The sequence below is a fragment of the Brachypodium distachyon genome, chromosome 3 (assembly GCF_000005505.3).
Source record: "Brachypodium distachyon strain Bd21 chromosome 3, Brachypodium_distachyon_v3.0, whole genome shotgun sequence".
Taxonomy (NCBI): Eukaryota; Viridiplantae; Streptophyta; class Magnoliopsida; order Poales; family Poaceae; genus Brachypodium; species Brachypodium distachyon.
In genome coordinates, this window is record NC_016133.3 from 54,599,193 (window position 1) to 54,620,599 (window position 21,407).

Below are 21,407 nucleotides of genomic sequence, written 5' to 3' on the forward strand. Positions count from 1 at the left end.
CTGGCCCACCCCCAAGCCTCTTCCCTTTCTTCCTCACAAAGAAAGAAAACTAGAAAACAGAAGCAAAGACCAGAGAGACAGAGAGAGAGAGAGAGGAAAAAAGCTTTGCAGCGACTATGGCGAGCGGCGGCATGACGAAGAAGGAGATCGGCGAGAGCCACGACGTGCTCCGATTCGGCGTCAACGACAGCGTCAGGGGCGACCTCGCGCCGCCGCACCCGCTCCAGGCCACCATCCAATCGGTACCCCTCTTCCCCTCTCCGATCTCCCCGTGCGATTACGAAACCCTAACGCCGAATCCCGACTGACGCGCGCGCAGGAGACCAAGTTCTGGGACGACAAGAAGAAGTTTGGGACGGAAGCCATCTACGGATCCGCCTTCAACATCCGCAAGGATCTCGACGCCCAAATCCTCTCCAGGTAGTAGTAGTTCACTGACCCCTCCTTTGCCCACCCGGAAAATTAGGTTACTTTTGGCTGTTTGATTGTTTCACTGGTTGTATTTGGTGAGAAGTTAGCGGTTTCATCTAGTTGTTGGACTTGTTTGTCCGGATTGGAGTTTTGGGTGAATTTGACCATGTTCGGAGCAGAAAATGTGTTAATATCTTTGTGGTCGGTAGTGATATGTGTGCCTTCCCGTGTTAGATAGCCTATTTACTCATGCTAGGTTATGTTCATGCTGGAACTAGGTAGCAATTGAGCTGGTGTGGTCGTGCCTGCCTTACAAATATAGGTGTTGTTTTCATGGGTTTTTGCAAGCTGTCCTTTACAACAAAAAAGTAATGCGAAACTTGTTAATCTTCTTCTTTAACTTCAAATCCATTGCTCCTATTGTCGTTTGCATTCAATTCGAGTTGTTATGCTGGGGATCATCAGCTCTATTGTGGTAACAGCTAGTCTGCACAATGTTGTTTTCTCCTTGTGCCATACATGCACTAATAATATAATAACCAGACATTCTGTTTGTTATTGCTATGCATGGTTGATTGTATCTAAAATTTTGTGTATGTCAATGAATTATCACAATTTATAAATTTTGTGATCATCAAGTACAGTTGTTACTTTAAGATGGTATTTATTATACTGTTCAATTTGAATGGGTCACTTTGAATGCCTGTATCTCCTGCTGTTTTTGAGTGCACAATCATATCTTGAATTTTTTTTCGTGTTCACATGTCCCTTCTAACAATAAGTAGTTAAGTACAACAATGCGAGGACAAAAGTAAGCAGAATAAGCATGCACTTGAGCCTACTGTTCTTTTGAACAATCTGCGCACTTGTTTCCAATTGGCTTTCCTAAACATTTAAGTTGATAAGTGCCTTTTGACTTTTCAGTCTAACACTGAAAATATTTGACTGAGGGATTTCTTTGTTGCCACAGGTTCCAGAGGCCCCCAGGTGCATTACCATCATCTATGCTAGGATATGAGGCAATGACAGGTTCCTTGGATGATTTTGGATTTGAAGACTATCTTAACAGTAAGGATTTTTATCATTCTGTTCTACATCAATCATCTTGCTTCCCGTTTTATATTTTGTGCTAGCAATAACTTGCTACTACATGAACTGCTTGCTCAGTATTAGGGAGTGATATTTTTGAACTCTCTTAAGCTTTATATTGACCGTAGCTTCTTTGCTCACTGTAACGCATTCGAGCAAAACATTTTTAATCTGATGGGAGGTTAGAAATTAAGACTTCCCAATTTATTATAATGGTGGTGGTGTTCATCTTCCATTGTTTTCTGCTAAACTGGATTTTCCATTCTCATGACTAGTTACATCAAGTAGTGTAGGATTGCGCTGTAGGATTTACTCAGAGGGCCGATAATTATATTATAAAAAGGCAACTGTATTGACAATGTAGGTAACTAGTGGTACTCATTGATTTTCTAAAGGAATCTATTTAACCACTAACAACAAAGTGTTTCACAATTCTGTCCCACTAACTGATCCATGCTGGTTTCTATGAGAAAGGTTGCAACTACTTTCTTAGTTAATCGTTTGTCCTTGCAAGTTAACTGCTTTCTTAGTGTTCTTTCTATCTCCAATTCTTTTGTTCATATTCTTTTACTTGGCCACCTTGCAGTGCCCCAAGAATCTGACAGCCTTCGTATACCGGACATGCACCACGGGATGGAGGTTCGCCTTGGTCTGTCGAAAGGACCTATTTGCCCTAGTTTCAATTGATTCCACCCATGTATTTCTCTTGCAATACGTTGTGCTCCTCATCCAGCATCTGTATCGGTCTTTAGATCGTACTGTGGATTGGTGAAAAGTGAGAACTAATGGGTATTTGCATCAGTTTGAATTGCTTAACTTTATATTTAATGCCATCCTATTTGACTCTGTTTCTGGGCATTCAAGCAATTGACCTCTTTCATGAAATTTGGTAATATGAGTGTGGAGAGAAAAACCAGCTTTTGCAGGCCCATGGGCTGCCCTATAGCTGAATGTAATTTAATAGAGTACTCTTTGCAATATAAGCTTCTGGGCTTGTCCTATACCATTCATGGAAAGACCTTTTTCTCTCTGTTAGACTTTGTTGTTCTAGTTTTTGTGGAAATTGGTCCAGTAAGGGTATTTGATTCAAGGGAATTGGAATTTTGGAGGACTTGAATCTTGAAATTTTCCTATGTTTCATATGATTCGCAGGATTGGAGTCCTTTGATTTTATTTTATTTTTGGAAAATTTGCATCCACTCGAACCTCAATCACTCTGTTTCCTGTGTTTCTCTGAAGTTTCTTAATCTTGTACCGAGTAGGATTCAAGAGTATACTGTATACATAGCATGTAATCCTTTGGTTTTCCTATTTCTGGATTATCTATGTCAGTCAGCTTTCCCTTGAAATACCGATCCATCCGTGCGAATACTTCTTCCCAATGGTGAGGTTCTCTTCATGGTTTTCTTGGTACGCCAGACTCCACAGAAGGCCGGTGTTTTTTTTTTTGTGTGTACTCTGTATGACAGTATCGTCAAATCAAAATTGCCAGCTTCGACCGTCGCCTCAGTGCCCTGGACAGTGGACACCATCCATCCGTTTGCCCATATTTTCTTCCATGTAATAGACTGAATGCAGCCGATCGAACGCGTTCGCGTTGAACTAATCAGGCAACCAAACCATACACGTCTAGAATTAGGCGAGTGCATCTCCTTGTCTTGATCGTAAGCCGGGTAATACGCCGCACAAAGTTACAAAGTGGAGCTTTCCTGATGGTTCTGCCGTTTGTCTTCAGTCCTAGGGTTTGTCTAGAACTGCATTTCAACATCTGCAACAGAAGCAGACGAACAGAGAGAGACAGAGGAAGGTCCTATCGATAAGGGACGGGAGCTTCTGCCAGAACCCACGGCAGAGCTAGAGTTTGCAGCCGGCGGTAACCATATCTACAGGTGGTGCTAAGGGGTAGACTAAAAGTAAATTTACAATGGCGCAGGCCTGAACAGAACTTGACCTTTAGTGAACACCATTGCTTGCATAGGACGCCCTAGGTGGTAAACGGATACTCATTGAGCCCATCATTGTCACTTGGAAAGAAAGCCTCTAGGGTCTCATATATCCCATTTAAGCCTCTAGGAGTAATAGTAGGACAGAATGCTAGCTGCTCTCCTAGACTGGAATTTTGCACAATAATTGCCTCTTTTCCAGCGCATGTTAGCACAATAAGATAAGGCCGCAGCGCAGTGGAGATGATTTGCTAGTTGCCACTGAAAAGGCGAGCATGGAGATCACAAGACAAGGGGCCTCAGTTCCTGCCTCTTTGGATTAGTCCAACCAAATTTTAAAAAAGGGCTATGAATTATGGTGCTTTGATTTGAAAGAGGGGCTCGAGACCGGTGTAGCAGTTGCATGCATGGGGTAGCTAGTCAACTCGTCACCAACTAATATTTGAACAATTCTTAATCCTCCCGCTTTATCCCAATCAAGCAAGGTTGGATGCTACAGATTAATCCTAGCTTTCCTTTTTTTTTTTACCTTTTTGATACAATTAAATAGAGTAGTAGTCGCACCAACTAGATTTGGTCTAACTGATCGACAATAAGATATATGTTATTGTTTATGTTTTGTTCAGACAGAGGGTCCAACTTTCTTCCCATTCTCATGGCCGGGTCTGTAGTTTTGATTCAATCATATACGGGACACTTCTCTTGCCATAAGAAAGTAAAGGGTCAGAGCTAGCAGCCATTTTCCTGCTGTAAAGGATCGATGCCTTTTGGTGTGGACAAGAATGTAATTGGAATATAAGTCTACAGTGCTTAACCACTTACTGCTAAAAAGTGTGACCGGTGCAATGCTCGTGGTCCAAACAATATACTCCGTAGTCAACTAGTATAGCATTCATGTGCAGCATTTCAACGCGCGTATTGAGGGTCCAAATGGGAGGTCCATTTCCCTGCAATGTTTGAAACCTTTTGGTTCCATGTTTGACACGCACAATACAATACATTGCTACTTCTCTGTCTTAATGTTGTTGAGATGGTTAGTGCTCAGTATACACTGTGTAGCGGCAGCTCGAACTCTTTTGCTCTTGCTAATCAATATGCGAATATGCACATGAACTGAAAAGATCTCGGGACACAAGCCTTAGCCAGCCGTACGTGCCCAACTGACAACTTATATTGTTAAGCTTAATTATAATTACAGTACCTTGCCAGCTGCTGGAGTACACGACATACCTACACATGGTCTTAAGTTCTTAACAAGGCCCCTGATGCGAGGACCGATCCTCCACGGGTTTATAATTAACCAAGTTAGGTGCCGCGTCGATTTCCCCCATGGCGTCTTGGCCAGCAAAACCAACAAACCAACCAACCAAATCCTATCTTGCCGATCAGGCCATCACTTCAATTCTGTTACGGCTATAGCAGCCTCTACGGGCTAAGCTTGTCTCGCCCACAAGCAAAGCAAGAGGCAGAGGATCAGGCATGAAAGGCGACAAGAGACCTTTTTCCTTTCTAGATGGCGCAAAAGGAGATCGATCGATGCACAAGTAAAAACTCTCTCGTGATCACATTTTAAGTGCTCCCATTTTCTCCTATACGGGGGACGGACGGAAACATCGTCCCCATTTTATTTGTCACCCTCTACATGTTATGTGAGTGGCACGAGGTTACTAGCTAGTCCAATAATACGGATAGCATGTGTCATGTGTGACTGTGTGGGATGCCCATGTCTCATTGGATCTTATCCAGTTCTATAGCACCCCCAAGTTGCATAGAGCAGAAAAATATCACATTATGCCATTATTGCCGACACACTTCCTGGTAATGTATATACATGCATGCCCATGCAAAAGGACATGATATAACCATGTGTTTTCCTGACCTGAACTTGATCGGCGAGTCAAGCTTCAGTCTTACCATGATGCCACTACTGGCTGAATGATTGGTCCAATAACATGACAGCAAATAACATGGGCCGGGGCGATGGACATTATTGGCGTTTATCGCTGGAAAAAAAACCTAGGTGAAATACCCACGATGTGGAATCTTAAGTTTCGTTGATCCTATTCTCAATTAGACAGCCGCCGGAGAAAAAGCCTCCGTTTCAATCTGCATGGATTCCCCTCTCCGACGGCCTATTCAGTATTCAGTGTCGGGGTGTGTGAGGGAAAACATCCATCAATGTTTGGCTTATTGTTTTAGCACCGTCGCGGTAAGATTTTGTGTGTCCTTCGCACCAGCCTAATTTTGGAGACGACAATGCACTTAGCAAAGGTCTGTCTGCTCAGTTGCCGTTTCGGTGTGACTATCATGATCTAATACATGGAGTTCGTGGATCACACGGCTCATAATTTCATGATTTTGACCCTCTTGTGAGGGGTGTGTCTCCAGTCACAACGCGTTCAACGGTATCAGGTTCTCACCCGCTAGTTGTACTTGAAATCTTTATTGTTGTTTTAGTTTTCTCCATCAAAGTTTACTTGATTTGTTGATAATAAATAAAGCCAATATGTAGTTCTAAAATATATCAAACAATGGTAATTTACCATTAATTTGGTGCAACTATAATTTTGTAACCTCCTCAATAGTTAAAATTTAGCCTCGTAAAAATATTCAGAACTTCAGAATTTCCTAAAAGGAGGGTAGACCTTGTATTATAACACACACAAAAAAAAAATTGTCAGGGAGTGGCCGGCTATGCTAGCCAAATTCCCATGTTTCATGGAAGTAGAAATATTAGAAGGATGCAGATTCTAATTCTAAGAACTCTCCACTTGGCATGTTAGGATGGTCGTCCGCCATTCACTAGCATGGCTTGATTTATTAGCCCTCAAGTCCGAAGTAACATCGTCGTAATAACCAAGATTTTTCTTTGCGAGGGTAGTAATAAACAAGAATTGAGAAACACCTCTTGTTGCGGTGGTGAAGTTGTGGATACATGACTCCACCCAATAGGGTTCAAATTCAAATCCTAATGCTCACAATATATTTTAGGGGTTTCTCCTACTGTCTTTCTCCAAAAAACAAGCATTGACCACAAGGTAGTAATAATTAGTATAATTTCGTTATCATTATTTGGTGCGATTACACTTTTGTAGTACTAACTGCCACATTAGTTTGAAAATCAAGCCTCGTAAAAATATCCAAACTTTAAAATTGTCCGTAAAATTGGCTGCATACCGTATCATAACACAAAAAACATTGAACCAGAGCAGCCTGTGCTAGCTAAACCTTACCAACCAACGTCTATGATTTGGCTTTTCTTTTCTTTTTTCAAGAAACAAAGCATGTCCTTATTTAGCTAATCTTCTTATCTCTTCTCAACTTGAGGAATTGACAGGCTCAGAAAAATTTCTAGATACGATTGTTTAATACTTTAATGGCAGCTTGGGTAATCAGGCGCCGCTAATTATGAGTCTCTGAAAACGACCAGAAGCAGGACGCAGGTGCACCAACGTTGTCTGTTGGACGGAGCAGGTAGTGTCGATCCGGTCATGGAGGACCAGCCAATAGCCATGGATGGAAGTGGATAGACAATAATACGCGTCCCAATAATCATGCATATATAGGCTTGAAATGTGGATTTGGCACTTTATATCCTCTTTCTGAGGCACGAATTTGACTGGGTTTTCTCCTTTCTTTGACAGCAGAATATGACTGTCGGTTTATATAGCGGATCACAATCAGTTGCCAAATCCTTTTAGTCTCTACTAGAAGTCTAGAAGCCATTGGGTTTGGATGCATACAACCGGGCCATTTTTATTATTCTGAAATCTGATTACAAGATAATAAGATCTGAAACCTTCTTTCTTCTGCTGCTTGCAACCTCAAGATTGGTTCTGAATTCTGATGCAGGACTTTGATGGATCAATACAGTATATATGACGCGTACTGGTTCCTGGACAAAGAAGAAAATGATATTCCTACTAATGATATACATGACCACGTTCATCTCTTGCTGTTTGGTAGGTGGATGGAAGCATTTTTATTCGGTGGATTCCTAGAACCTTTCTGCTGTGCTTGTCTCGTCCGTCCTCCTCACGGCCGCCAGAGATCGAGACGAGCTTTCCAGCTCTGCAGAACTGGCAAAGGCAGCTTCGTCAAAAAGACAAGAGCTCTGCATGTTTTTTTTTTTTCACTTGCCACTTGCGCACAGAATAAACAAATGCAAACTTGCATTAAATTGTCGTACTAATCCCGAAACAGAAATCAAACCCTTCCACTTGCGTTCATCAACCCATTAAATTGTTAAACTCCCATGCTTACTTTTTATTACGTACGACATTACCGAAAATAAATTACACGCACGTAAGCTAGCTGATCACCATTGTCAAAACAAAGAACAAATCACCAGCCACTACTTCAGAAATTCTTCGATGGATCCATATTAATTGTTTCAAATTTGTTCAACATATATCTATGTCTAAAAAATCGTTTAGATATACATAATATTTCGATAATTAATATGTATTAGAGGATCCGGAGGAGCGCAGGACTCGAATATAATACGTATCCATTCCCAATGAAACGCTGCCTCCCTCTGTTGCCAATTTGGTTTGCTGGCCTACCTCAGCTCTTTCCTTCCCCATATAAAGATTCCAGTTATGCTTCCCCCTACCACCAAACAAGCAATTAAAGCCCGCCTACCAATCTCCTCCTGATCCCGCCGCTGCTTTCCCTCCCTCCCTCCTCCTTCCCCACCTGGGAGCTTTCCATGGCGTAGGCCGCGCGGCAAGAATCAATCTAAGCTTCCTCTGCAACCATCTCTCTCCAAGCTAGGGACATTGCTTGCATTTTTGCTCTCCCCTTTGTTGTTTCTTGGCATATCTCTCTCTGTTCTTGGTTCTTCCGAGAATGGCGGCGGGGCTGCTGCTGCAGGTGGTCGGGTTCTGCGTCTGGGCCGTCTTCTCCCTCGGCGGCTCCTCCGCCACCGTCAGCAGCACGAGCGCCGCCGCCGCCGCCGCCGGTGGGGCTTTGGTGGTGGTGGACGCCCGGTCCGCCATTGCTGAGACGGAGCAGGCCTTCGTCTGCGCCACATTGGACTGGTGGCCGCCGGAGAAGTGCGACTACGGCACCTGCGCCTGGGGCCTCGCCTCCCTCCTCAACCTGGTCAGTCAGTGAAGCCCCCCTCTACAACTCTCTTCTTTTTAGAAATTTGTTTTTCTTGAGGTTTGGAAATCTGGGCGAATTCAGGTGTTCTTTTTAAGAATTGTGATTTTCAAGTGGGGATAATTCTGTGGAAACCTTGAGGTTTCGAGGATATCTGTTTGACTGTTTTTTTTTTCTCTTTGTGTGTGTCGGCAACCGTATTGACCTTTTTAGGAGGTGTATTGGAATGGATAGGAATTTGACAGCCTAGCGTAGCACTAGGATCAGTCCCATGAACCTATGAACTTGTCGGGCAAATTCCAATTTTGTCCCTGCCAGTCATGTGCAAATGCAAAAAAAGCCTACTACCACCAAATGCTACCGTGCTAGTGCTTTTTACAAGTACTAGTAATCTGTAAGGCTGTAGCTAATGATCCTTCTTTAAACAATGGCCAGATTTCAATCAGACAAATAAGATAAGTTCCATGACAGTAGGAGTAAGTATATTTTACTTGGGCGTGTGACTATTCAACTTTATCGTTTCCGCGGGAACTGAGCTTGTTTCATGTGAAAATTTCTTCGCTGTGTGATTCAAGCGTTCCAAACACGGACATGATTTGACACGTGCCATTAATGTCTTCCTCCCCTGCAGAATCTTAACAACAAAATCCTGCTGAACGCCGTGAAAGGTAAGCCACGGCAGTCATTTTCGCTTTCATGGTGATGACCAATCAAATGGTAAAATGGAACTCGTCATATTTATTTGAGTGAACACCAATTTTGATGAATTTTGCAGCATTTTCCCCTCTCAAGCTCCGGCTCGGCGGCTCCTTGCAAGATGTCTTGGTCTACGGCACCGGCGATGGTCCGGAACCGTGCACTCCGTTCACCTTCAACTCGTCGGTGATGTTCAGTTTTTCGCAGGGCTGCCTGCCGATGCACAGATGGGACGAGCTCAATGCATTCTTCAAGAAATCTGGGTATTTTTCAGTGCAGTTGTTAGCCTCAAGTCAGCATCAGATGCTAAAAAATAATAATTTGTAGACTTTATTGGCTCATTTGTATTTGTGATAATTGCAGTGCACAAATTATATTTGGGTTGAATGCCCTGAATGGCCGGGTTCCAATGCCTGATGGCTCTCTAGGAGGGCCATGGAATTACACCAATGCAGCTTCCTTCATCCGCTACACTGTCAGCAAGGGATATGATATCCACGGCTGGGAGCTAGGTATGAACATGATCCTGCTGCAAAAATATTGTAACAAAAGCAACCTGTTATTGTAGAAAAGAGATCCTGATAGGTTTGAACAAAAGAAATCTGGACAAGTCTGTCTGCGTCGATTAGATAATATTGAGCTATTGCATGTAATAAAGAGCAGGGGAAAGATCATAAATGATGCTTATCCTGACCTTTTCACGCGTCGATGTGTGTACAAAAGATACTTTAAGGAAATACCCCGCACTTCACTTTCCAAAGTTTTGCTTATAAAGCAATCTACTATAATAAGCAGCAGTACCTTTTGTACTAGCGTTCTGGGAACATAATGTGCTTTCATTGTAGGAAATGAGCTCAGTGGCAGTGGAGTTGGAGCGCGAGTCGGGGCAGATCAATATGCTGCAGATGTGATCACCCTGCACCAAATCATTGACAAAACCTATCAAGGACCCAAGCCTCTGGTAATCGCACCAGGAGGCTTCTTCGACGCAGCTTGGTTCAACGAGCTAGTTAGCAAAACAAAGCCAAACCAAATGGATGTCATAACTCACCATATCTACAATTTGGGCCCTGGTATGCTCGCAATGACCGATCACTTATCCAGTATGTGAGTTGGAAAATTGGGATCTGCATAAATGGACGCAAATTTGGGTGTAACAGGTGTTGACACGCATCTGATTGAGAAAATTCTCGACCCGTCTTACCTTGATGGCGAGGCAAGCACGTTCAGCAATCTTCAGGGGATACTGAAGTCTGCGGGGACATCTACCGTAGCATGGGTCGGTGAATCTGGAGGGGCTTACAACAGTGGTCACCACCTTGTAACTGATGCATTTGTGTTCAGCTTCTGGTAAGCCAATAATGATCAGCAGTCGAAATTACACTCTGAGTTCTGAAGTAGTATTTATCTGTTACGACATGTCGATGTCTCAGGTACCTGGATCAGCTTGGAATGTCAGCAAAGTATGACACAAAGAGTTACTGCAGGCAAACCTTGGTTGGAGGGAACTACGGCCTGCTCAACACTACAACATTTGAACCAAATCCTGATTACTACAGGTAAACATGCCTGACATACCTGAAAATTTGTACACCAAGAGAAATTACTTATTTTATTCCAAGGAGATACGTAGAGGTGCCAAAACTGCAGAATTTTTCTAATTATTAGAATCTGGCGCCACATGCTTGATATCCAAGCTAAGTATTTGTTCCATCAACTGAATGCAATCTTGTATGATACGAGAACAAGGTGCCAAGCTTGCAGTCTTCATTTAACTTATCTCTACCTTTCTCTGCAGTGCTTTACTATGGCATCGTCTCATGGGAACCAAGGTTCTTTCGACAACATTCAACGGCACGAACAAGATCCGTGCTTATACACATTGCGCAAGAGATACGGTAACGAGCACTGGCAATCCAAGAACCCCTTCTGTTTTGGCAACAGCACCATATGAACTAACTGACCCATGCTTAACTCTATTCCTCTGAATTTCCAGGAAGGGATTACCCTACTCCTGATCAACCTCAGTGGCAACGATACAAACCATATCTATGTGACGAGCGAGGGTGCGCATCTCTACAGTGCAAAGAAGGAGAATAGAAGGTTTGCCCATGTCCCGGGGCTCGGCGAAGTAGCTGAGTTCAAAAGACAGGAATACCACCTTACCCCCAAAGACGGGAACCTGCAGAGCCAACATATGCTGCTCAATGGCAATCTGCTGGCTACTGATGCCAATGGGGACATCCCCAAGCTGGAGCCCGTGCAGGTGGAGGGATCGCAGCCCATAACCGTGGGCCCTTACTCCATTGTGTTTGCTCACATCCCCAGCTTCTATGCTCCTGCCTGCATGTAGGTAGATTTGTTGATTGGTTTTGGTGAGAATGATGATGTTATCATAGGTCAGGAGTGCGGGTGAGAAGCAAAGCATGCTCACCTGCAAATGAAGTAAGCTGTAAGGCTGAAATATTGTTATTCATAGTTGTTTCAGGAAACGATTGTTATGAAAATTTGTGTGAGAAAAGGCAATGAAAATGATAAATGATTTCTTATTTTGGTTCATACCTGTCTCATTTTGGATATAAAAAGTGTATAAAACAGCTATGTTGGTAAGAATCATCTTACAGCGGAGATATGAGGGAAGAAGGGATTGCCGCCGCTTTCTCGGCTGCCAGCACCGCAACAACAGCTATACCTGGTCAAAGCCTGGGCCCAGAAAAGTCCTTTTAGCTATTAAAAATAGAAAAATATATATTAAAATAGTCATTTTCAGGATAAAATATAACTCTTTACACCTATTTTTCAGAAAAATAATAATTTTTAAACCATCTTGGGCTTGGGCCGGGACGCCCATGCCCAGGTCTAACGACAGCCGCCTCCTCTTCTGTTGGGGTTTATGCATTCTGATGCGGGCTTTCGTGAGCGTCATGATGGGCAGTTAGCGCCTCAAGGGATGTTTAGGACCTGGAATAAATATGTTAATTAAAATTGGGACTCAAATATGCAGTTTGTAGGATTAGGACTAATTTGACACACTGACAATGATAGTAGGACTACTCATCGAAAAATGACCATTCATGCATTACTCAAAATGTAATACTACATGGAGAAGAAATGCTCATATATCAACTTTCAGCCAATTCTTGTAAAGGACAAGGTTCGGTGTTTTAGTTAACTTGACTCTATGCTCCTTCAGTCCCTGCGATGTGCAACTTACCAGCTTTCTGTTTTAGGTTATACAAATTTGTGCAAGACAGATTGCCTCAGAACAACACTGTTCAATTTGAAGAAAAAGTATCAGGGAAACCCCATAAGTAACCATAAAAACCGGTTCTTGGGGAAATTACATAATAGATTTTTCAAGTAAAAAACTAGGTCCTTACCCTCTTTAGTTTTCACAAAGCGGCTTCCATTCGTGATTTCAGTGGCTTCTGTTTTCATGGTTTGTCTCGTCAAGTAATCTCTGCATTGCCAACCGCAGTGACAGAAAAATAACTGGCTTGGCAACCTTGCTTACGGCTGACCATTAAAGATAGACTTACAATTTCATAGGACATGTACTATGTTTTTTTGAGCAACACAGTACAAACTGCAGGCACCTTGCTGTTGATGGGTATGTCACCTACCACTGAAAGAATAACGCCGGTTAAATCCTGAAATAATTCAAAAAAATGTGACACTCACATCAAGTTTGGAATTTGAACCTGTGTGGGCTGGTTCACCGCAAGAAACCAGACCACTTGAGTTAGGCTCAATTCACTGGATACTATGTTGAATGTTCTGTACGGAGAGATAGCATACCATGACACTTAACAGAAACAAAATGTCGATCTTACCAAGTAGTTAACACATATTACCAGGAACAACAATGATTTTACAGAGAATCTTTCATGATAGTCCCTTTTAACAAATCAGCGTTGCCATACTTATACCATATCCTGCAGATGCTCTCAGAAATTCGAAGTAACAAGATCTCTTCTGCTTCTTCATTTCCAACTAGTGCCAACATTCGGTTTTGATGAACAAGGAGAATGCAAAATGGAGAAAAGTTACAAGAACAGTGTAGATGCAACGATCATGCTATCTGATAACAAAGTATTTTTGGATTAATAGGCAGAGTAGACTATTTTGACAGAGCACAAGCGCATTGCACCACTCACACAAAGCATTACATGCATGGAAATGAAATAAACAGAAAAATAATAGGGCCAATCAACAAAACATGTCCGTCGATCATAAATCGGCAATGGTGCCCAATGCTGAAACCATGTGATACGTTCTAATTTGCATACCATCATATATCACAACAAAATTTACAAAAATAATAATAATCACAAGAACAACTAACTAATGCTAACTGATAAGGCGATAAGTTTAGAAACCATGAAGTGACATGTGCCCTTCTGCCTCTGACTTCAGAGATGCATTGAACTCACAAAACATAGGCAGAATGAGGCACCTTGTTTTTTCCAACCGGGCTACTCCCCTTTCCATTCATTGCTCAACGGAATTAACAAGTTCTTACAGCTTTTAGGAGGATGGAAAGAGAGAGAGAGAGAGAGAGCTAGCTGAGCATTTTCAGGAAACCCACTGTTACTATTCTGCAGTCAGGATAGCAACTATGGGACGAAAACCTGAAAACACTGGATAAATACTTGATTACACAACTACCTTATTACACAAGTCTAGAAAACACTGGATAAACATTGGGCATCGATCGCTCAACTAAGGCTTCATGGCCTTGGCGACGAGCTCAACGAGCTCGGACACAAGATCAGGGCAGCTCCTGATCAGATGCTTGAAGCTGTCGCTGCCGAGGAGTGCCACCAGATTCTCCGGACAGTCTACAAAACGAAAGCATGCCTTCTTCAGCCCAGCACAGTGGTGCTGCCCGGCCACGGCAAAGATGCTGGCCACGGTGTCCCTGTCAATGTGCTCGCATAGCTTCTGCTCGCAGATCAGCTTCAGACGCTCCATCTTGTACCTGTCCGCGGCGACAAGCAGATGCTGGAACGCCATGCTTTCGCGTTCCTTTGGGATCTCCGGCAACGAGCCAGTGTAGGCGAAATGGAGCAATGCCTTGAACACCTCTGGATCCATGTCTGGTATGCGCACGACACCGGGGGCGGTGTTGCTCTCCTTCATCGGCCCGAAGAGCTCGGCGGCGAATACCGACGAAAGGGCTGCGAGCACGCACCGGTGCGCTGCGAAGGTCTTGCCGCCGACCTCGAACACCACGTCGGCGCCCTTCCCTGTCTCGAGGAGCTCGCCCAGGTTCCGGGCCAGGTCGCTGGGATGCACGGGGACAAAGGCGGCGATCTCCTCCGGGGCGAACTTCTTGATGACGTCGCAGCGGATGGTGAGCGAACCGTCCGGCCCGAGATGCTTGGAGGCCTCCAGAACCGCCCTCCTGACGAACCTGGAGCAGCACAGACGGCCGTAGGGGGAGAAGAAGGTGTCGACCCACGCCCACGCCACCGGCGGCACGACGTGCTCCTCCCCCGACTCGCTGACGAGGCTAAGCTCGCACTGCACCTTCACCGGCGGCGGGGCGTCCTGAGCGAGGACTAGGCAGAGGGAGATGTAGTCCGCGACGTCGGCGCGGACGCCGTTGGGGTAGTAATCGACGCGCCAGCGGTGGCCGCCGAGGGAGAAATAGTCGGAGCTGAACTGCCCGGTGGGGAGGTTCGTGGTGCCGGAGTAGCCGTGGATCTTGAGGTGGAGGTGCCCGCTCGACCAATCGGCGGTGATGGGGGAGGCGGACCTGGACGACTGGCCGCCGGCCTGATGAGCACCGGAGGACGACATGGCGGCGAATTCCCTCTCGATCGGAACTCTCGTGCTCTCGTCGTTGGGATCTCAGCTCACGGCTATACTAGCCGTTTAGGGCAATGGTGAAAGGGGAGGAGCGGAGCAAGGAGATATATAACATGCGGATGCTTCAGTCCTAAGTATTGTATTTGGGCCGGCCTCCTATTTTCACGGGCCCTAGCTAGGTTTTTCTTGAGGCAAATAGGGCCTCTTTGGTTGCTGTCCTGGCTACCTCATGCCTGGCCTGAAGTATCCCTGAAACTTGCCTGAGGTTTGTTTGGTTGCATACCTGAGAAAACACGCTGATAAACGCTGCCTGAGATTGTTGCCTGTTGCCAGGCTTGGAAAATTGGAGACCTGAATCTCTCTCCAATTTCTCTCATTTGCCTGAAATTCTAGTGGCTGCACGTGTAAATAAAAAGGGCATCGAGGCATGGTTTCAAAGCCCTACATGCATGCATGTGTTGTGGATCGAGGAAAATATAAACTAACGCTACATGCATGTGTTGTGGATCGAGGCATGGTTTCAAAGCCCGTAACAAACACAGCCTGAGATCTCTCCGTGCCTGACCAGTCAATTGTGCGTGTCCATCCAGGCCATCTACAGGAAGCTAAAATTTTCAAGCACGGTGTCCAGGGTACTAACCAAACAGACCCATAATCCATGAACAGTCGGGCTGGCAGCAGACACTCCATTCTAAGAACTGAAGCGCGCACACACTTAACTCTACAAATTGTTTGGTGCTAGTGTAGTTTGGTTCAAAATTTGCACTTGCGCAGTTGCGCTTTCCAAAGATAGACCGAACTATAAATCGATCTGTAGGTCTCATATTATCTTCTAACTTCCCGCTTAACGATCCTTTCCAAAGATAGACCGCGAGCCGAGGAGGGCGAAAAGGCGGGAGGGGAGGGGTGTTTGCAAACTTGTCGAGGCATGCGAAATCCTTAATTGCATTTATTAGCCTGAATAGTGAGGGCATGCGGATTTCGTAGCCAACTCTCAAAATGCGGATCTCTAGGGCGGGATATCGGGAAACCCTAGGGAGGGATGGCAGAGGGAATAGGGAGACCCGCTGAAGAATGTTTTTGAGCCATTTTTCCTAAAATATGACTAGAGGGGACGGGATAGGAAACCTGCTACGGTTTTGTGATATTTAATCAAAAACAATTTTACCGTGCAAACATCTTTGGGTCGTGCTTAGAGGAGACTTGCTGTGCAAGAAGAGGGAAAGAAAAAAGAGAATATTGTGAGAGGATGAATGAAGGGAGAAATGGAGGGAGGTGAGGAAGAGAGGATGTTTGACAAAGATTATGATATTGGCGAGATCATGAAACCAACAACACGACACAAGTAATAAGCAACTCTTGGTCCGCGTAATCCGATGGATGTGGCTCTGCAAAGGCAGAGGTGGCAATGGGAGGAGGTTGCCCATGTGCTAGTGCAACACGCAAGGAGGCATCATGACAAAGGTGGCCAAGTCCTCCGCCACGGGTAGTTGTGGATAGTTTCGTGTTGGATGGTCAACAAATCGTTCCCCAGATGCTTCTAGGTCCTAATGAAGAGTTAAGTACCGAATTGCCCCTAAGATTTCATGAATGGACTACTTAGCTCTATTTAATCACATGAACTTTGCAAAGCAGTCTAAAGAAACCTCCATCCATTTTAAGTTGTGTGTGAGACACTCAAGCCCTTATTATAGCTCTTGTGACCTCCATGAGAATTCCACATGAAGACCGCATACGAGACCTTGATTTTCTGTTAAATCTTGTTAAAAGAATTGATTGTCATTGACCAGACACTGCCAGAAGGAAAGCTATCGACCGACACACAACAACACTAGCGACACCCTTGGTGTTGAATCGCGCGACAAGACCAAGACAAACCTCAACGGCTCACCGCCGGCACCCGTGGACGACACGGCGAACCCATCGTATAGAAGATTTTATTTAAAGAAATACAAAAATGGTTAATATGGATCGCTGCCTTCGGAAGCTCCGCGAATTATAGGTTAGCACATATTTCCTGCTCACGTTTTATTATCTTGTTCTGAACGACCAGTCCAATCATGGGACAAGCCCAGTTGAGATTCCTTTCACAAGTCGAGTTGGATCGAGCTCGAATCGGCGTAGATCAGTATGCCGCATATTTGATCACCCTGAACCAAATCATTGACAAAACCTACGACGATCGCACCAGGAGGCTTCTTCGATGCGGCTAGGTTCAATGTCCTTGTTAGCAAAAACAAAAGGCCAAACCAAATGGACGTCACACAACTCACCATATCTACAATCTAGACCCACTCTCACCATGACTGATCACTTATCCAGTATGTGAGTTGGAAACTTGGGAATCTGCATAAATTGACACAAATTTTGGTGTAACAGGTGTTGACATGCATCTATTGAGAAAATTCTCGACCCTTCTTACCTTGATTGCGAGGCAAGCACATTCAGCAATTTTCAGGGGATGCTGAAGTCTGCGGGGACATTTGATCGCCGTCGCATGGGTCACCAAAGCTGGAGGGGCTTACAATAGTGGCCACCACCTTGTAACTGGTGCATTTCTGTTCAGTTTCTGGTAAGATAATAATGATCAGCAGTATCGGTTGAAAAGATGAAAATAACAATGATCAGCAGTCGAAGTTACATCTGACTTCCGAAGTAGACATGTCGATGTTTCAGGTATTTCAGAAAAGTATGACACAAAGAGTTACTACATGCAAACCATTCTAAGAAATGATTTCTAATTTTGCCTCATACCTGTTTCATTTTGGATAAAAAATTGTATAAAAAGGCATGTTGGAATCATCTACATTTGAAAGGGACACAGAAATATAAGAGCGTAATAGAGAAGAAATGCTCATATATCTATGTTCTGTCAATTCGGGTAAAGGACAAGTTTTGGTGTTGTTGTCGATACTGTCCCCTACTGACTGTTATTCTATGCTCCTTCAGTCCCTGCCACTGCCATGTGCAATTTACCTGCTTTCTTAGTTTAGGTCTATTTCTGGTTTATACAAAATTGTGCAAGAAGAGAGATTGCAATCATGCATGAGAATCGAGAATAACATTGTTCAACTTACAAAAAAAAAACTACATCAGGAGAACCCCATAATAACAGGATCTTGGGGAAATTACTTACTCCCTCCGACCCATATTACTTGTCTCAAATTTGCTTAAATATTGATGTATCTATGTGTAAAAAACGTCTAGATACATTTAATGTTTCGACAAATAATTCCAGCCGGAGTGAGTAATAGATTTTTCAAGTAAAAAGAATACCTCCTTACCCTTTTCAGTTTTCACAAAGCGGCTTCCCAACGTGATTTCAATGGCTTCTATTTTCATGGTTTGTCTTGTTAAGTAATCTATGCATTCCAACAAAGTGATGCAACATCAAACATTTAAAATTGATAGATAAACTAAACATAGACTTACAGCTCCACAACCACCTTGGTCCTTGGCCACAGAACAAAGTAAAGATATTGGATGCTTTTACCTACACAGAAATAGCATGCCATGCATGATACTTAACAGATCAGAAAAATGCTGATCTTAACAGGTACTTAACACATATTACCAGCCACAACAATGATTTTACAGAGAATCTTTCATGATATCCCTTTCCACAAATCAGTATTGTTATACTTATACCATATCCTGCAGATGCTCTCAAGAATTTAAGGTAAAAAGATCTCTCAATTTTCTTCATTTCCAACAAGTGCCAACGTTCGGTTTTTATGAACAAGCTAGGAGAATGCAAAATGGAGAAAAGTTTCAGGAACGAAGTATTTTTGGATCAACAGGCTCAGTAATAGAGAGACTACTATTTTAAAATAATCTCTTTGGAAAAGGCAAAGCTCAAGCGTGTTGCATAACTCACACAAAGAATTGAGTATGCATATGGAAATAAAATACAGTTAATTAACTGGCACAATCAGCACAGATATCTGAAAAGTAGCTATTGATCATAAATTGGTGTCCATTTGCTAAAACAATGTGATACATAGTAATTTGCATGCAATCATATACCACCACAACAACTAACTGATACATATCTGATAAGATAATGAATTAAGTTTAGAAACCATCAACTGCCATTTGCCCAAAACTCTTTAGCCTGAATTCATGCCCTCTCTGCCTGACCCCAAGATGCATTGAACTGACAAAACATAGGCCGGCCGGCAGAGTGAGGCACCTTTTTGGCATCTCGATATGATAGATTCAGCAATATGCTAAGAAGGCCCAAGACAGCTACCTGATTACACAAGTCTAGAGTGCCATAACATTGGGCATCGATGGCTCAACTAACAAGGAGCCAGGGACATGGCGAAGAGCTCAACCATAAGAGAAGGACAGCTCCTGCTCAGATGCTTGAAGCCGTCGGTGGCGACGACTGCCTTCATATTCTTCGGAGAGGCTAGAAGACCAAAGCATGCCTTTTTCAGCCCGGCGCAGTGGTGCTGCTCGGCTAGCGCCAAGACGTTGGCCACGGTGCCCACGTCTATGAGCTCGCATAGCTTCTGCTCGCACATCAGCTTCAGACGCTCCATGCCGTACCTGTCGGCCGCGACAAGCAGATGCTGGCACGCCATGTTTTCATCTTCCTTTGGCATCTCCAGCAACGAGCCAGTGTAGGCGAAATGGAGCAATGCCTTGAACACCTCTGCCTCCATGTCTTGTATGCGCACGACACCGAGGGCCGTGTTGCCCTCCTTCATCGGCCCAAAGAGTTCGGCGGCGAATACTGACGAACGGGCTGCGAGCACGCACCGGTGCGCAGCGAAGCTCTTGCCGCCGACCTCAAACACCACGTCGGCCCCCTTCTCTGTCTCGAGTAAGTTGCCCAGGTGCCGGCCGAGGTCGCAGGGAGGCATGGAGACGAAGGCGGCGCCCTGATCCTCCGCGCGGTGCTTGTTGACGACGACGATGTCGCACCGGATGGTGAAGGAATCGTCCCTGAGATGCTCGGAGGACTCCAAATCCGCCCTTTTGGCGAACGTCGGGTACGACCAACCGCGGCGGGAGACAAGGGTGTCGACCGACACATGCGCCATTGGCGGTGCCACATCCTCCTCCGCCTCGTCGACGATGTTGAACTCGAACTGCGCCTTCACCGGCGCCAAGTCATCCTTTTCGAGCACCGGCCGCCCGCATGCCGTTTGGGTAGTAGTTGATGTGCCAGCTTTGGCCGCCGACGGAGAAAGAGATGGAGCTGATGAACTCTCCGGTGGGGACGCCCTTGGTGAGGGAGTAATCGTGGATCCTGAGGAGGTGGTGCCCGCTCGACCTGTCGGCGACGATGGCGGAGGCGGACCTCGACGGCTGGCCGCCGGAGGACGACATGGCGGCGAGGCGAACCTTCTTGATCGGAACTCAGATGTGGTAAATCTCGTGGTCTAGCTCGTCGGCCGGTGGGAACTTTGCTCACGCTACTGCTTTGGTGAGGGTTAGGGCATCGGTAGCTTCCTTCAGTCGTAAGTAAACATTCTATTTGGGCCTCCTATTTTCACGGGCCCTAGCTAGGGTTTTTTCGAGGAAAATAGACCGTTAGCCCATAAACAATCGGGCTGGCTGCAGATGAACTTAACACTTCATTCTATATCTTCTAAGAACTCTGGAACACACACACACTTGACTCTAAATTGTTTTGGTGCTATAGTCTCTTGTGCTTTCCGAAGATAGACGACCGAATGTTGGTAAAAAAAAGATAGACGGTATTTTAATTGCATTCCGGCGTCCTCTTGCCAGCTTCTAACTTCCGCTCAAAAAGGCGGAAGAGAAGGGTTCTTTGTAAATTGCCGAGGCATACTAAATCTTTAATTGCATTAATTATTTATTATCCTCAATAGTGTGGGTATGCAGATTTCCTAGCCAACTCTCAAAATGAGGATCTCCCGAAGGGGATATATGGAATCCTAGGGATAGCAGATGGAATAGGGAGACCTGCTGAAGAAAGTTTTTGAGCCATTTTTCCTAAAATGTGACTAGGGAACGTGATAGGAAACCTGCTAGGGTTTTGTGATATTTACTCAAAAATCATTTCATTGCGTCGAACGTCTTTGGGTCGTGCTAAGAGGAGACGAGCATTAATGCAAGAAGGTGGGAAGAAGAAAGGAATGCAGGAGGATGAATGGAGTTGGATAAGGAAGAGAGAGTATGTTTGACTAAGATAATTATGTTGGCGAGATCGATGAAACCAACGGCGCCACACTGGTTGTAAACTTGTAATCAACTCTAAGCGGATGGTTGTGGCTCTGCAATGGCAATATGTGGGCAAATGGAAGGATAAAAAGTGAAGAGTTTCCCATGTGCTAGTGCAAGTCGCAAGGAGGCATCACGATTCACGAAGAA

At 44.5% G+C, this 21,407-nt stretch overlaps 3 protein-coding genes and 1 pseudogene across 3 annotated transcripts; 2 read left to right on the top strand and 2 right to left on the bottom strand.

The window, feature by feature from the left end:
* Positions 1-27: 27 nt before the first annotated feature.
* On the top strand, positions 28-2,393 carry LOC100837080 (cyclin-B1-2). The gene is made up of 4 exons (XM_003570280.4): positions 28-242; positions 320-420; positions 1,382-1,479; positions 2,087-2,393. Exons 1-4 carry the CDS (start codon positions 117-119, stop codon positions 2,185-2,187), a joined length of 426 nt encoding a protein of 141 aa, XP_003570328.1. The 5' UTR covers positions 28-116; the 3' UTR covers positions 2,188-2,393.
* A 5,621-nt stretch (positions 2,394-8,014) lies between these two features.
* LOC100837386 (heparanase-like protein 3) lies at positions 8,015-11,804 on the top strand. Its single transcript, XM_003570281.4, has 9 exons — positions 8,015-8,549; positions 9,181-9,217; positions 9,325-9,508; positions 9,609-9,757; positions 10,091-10,318; positions 10,406-10,595; positions 10,679-10,804; positions 11,044-11,143; positions 11,242-11,804. Exons 1-9 carry the CDS (start codon positions 8,295-8,297, stop codon positions 11,596-11,598), a joined length of 1,626 nt encoding a protein of 541 aa, XP_003570329.1. The 5' UTR covers positions 8,015-8,294; the 3' UTR covers positions 11,599-11,804.
* Positions 11,805-13,801: 1,997 nt separating this feature from the next.
* Positions 13,802-15,109, bottom strand: LOC100829921 (BTB/POZ and MATH domain-containing protein 2). Its single transcript, XM_003572860.3, has one exon. The coding sequence runs from the start codon at positions 15,048-15,050 to the stop codon at positions 13,968-13,970; it is 1,083 nt and encodes a 360-aa protein (XP_003572908.1). The 5' UTR covers positions 15,051-15,109; the 3' UTR covers positions 13,802-13,967.
* A 4,159-nt stretch (positions 15,110-19,268) lies between these two features.
* LOC100837687 lies at positions 19,269-20,451 on the bottom strand (annotated as a pseudogene).
* Positions 20,452-21,407: the final 956 nt, after the last annotated feature.

Bases quoted from the DNA above. Each gene is read 5' to 3' on its own strand.
- LOC100837080 (XM_003570280.4), top strand. From the start codon at position 117: ATGGCGAGCGGCGGCATGACGAAGAAGGAGATCGGCGAGAGCCACGAC. The intron at 243-319 runs GTACCCCTCTTC...ACGCGCGCGCAG, and splicing joins TCCAGGCCACCATCCAATCG to GAGACCAAGTTCTGGGACGA. The intron at 1,480-2,086 runs GTAAGGATTTTT...GCCACCTTGCAG, and splicing joins ATTTGAAGACTATCTTAACA to TGCCCCAAGAATCTGACAGC.
- LOC100829921 (XM_003572860.3), bottom strand. From the start codon at position 15,050: ATGTCGTCCTCCGGTGCTCATCAGGCCGGCGGCCAGTCGTCCAGGTCC.
- LOC100837386 (XM_003570281.4), top strand. From the start codon at position 8,295: ATGGCGGCGGGGCTGCTGCTGCAGGTGGTCGGGTTCTGCGTCTGGGCC. The intron at 10,596-10,678 runs GTAAGCCAATAA...TCGATGTCTCAG, and splicing joins GCATTTGTGTTCAGCTTCTG to GTACCTGGATCAGCTTGGAA. The intron at 11,144-11,241 runs GTAACGAGCACT...CTGAATTTCCAG, and splicing joins CACATTGCGCAAGAGATACG to GAAGGGATTACCCTACTCCT.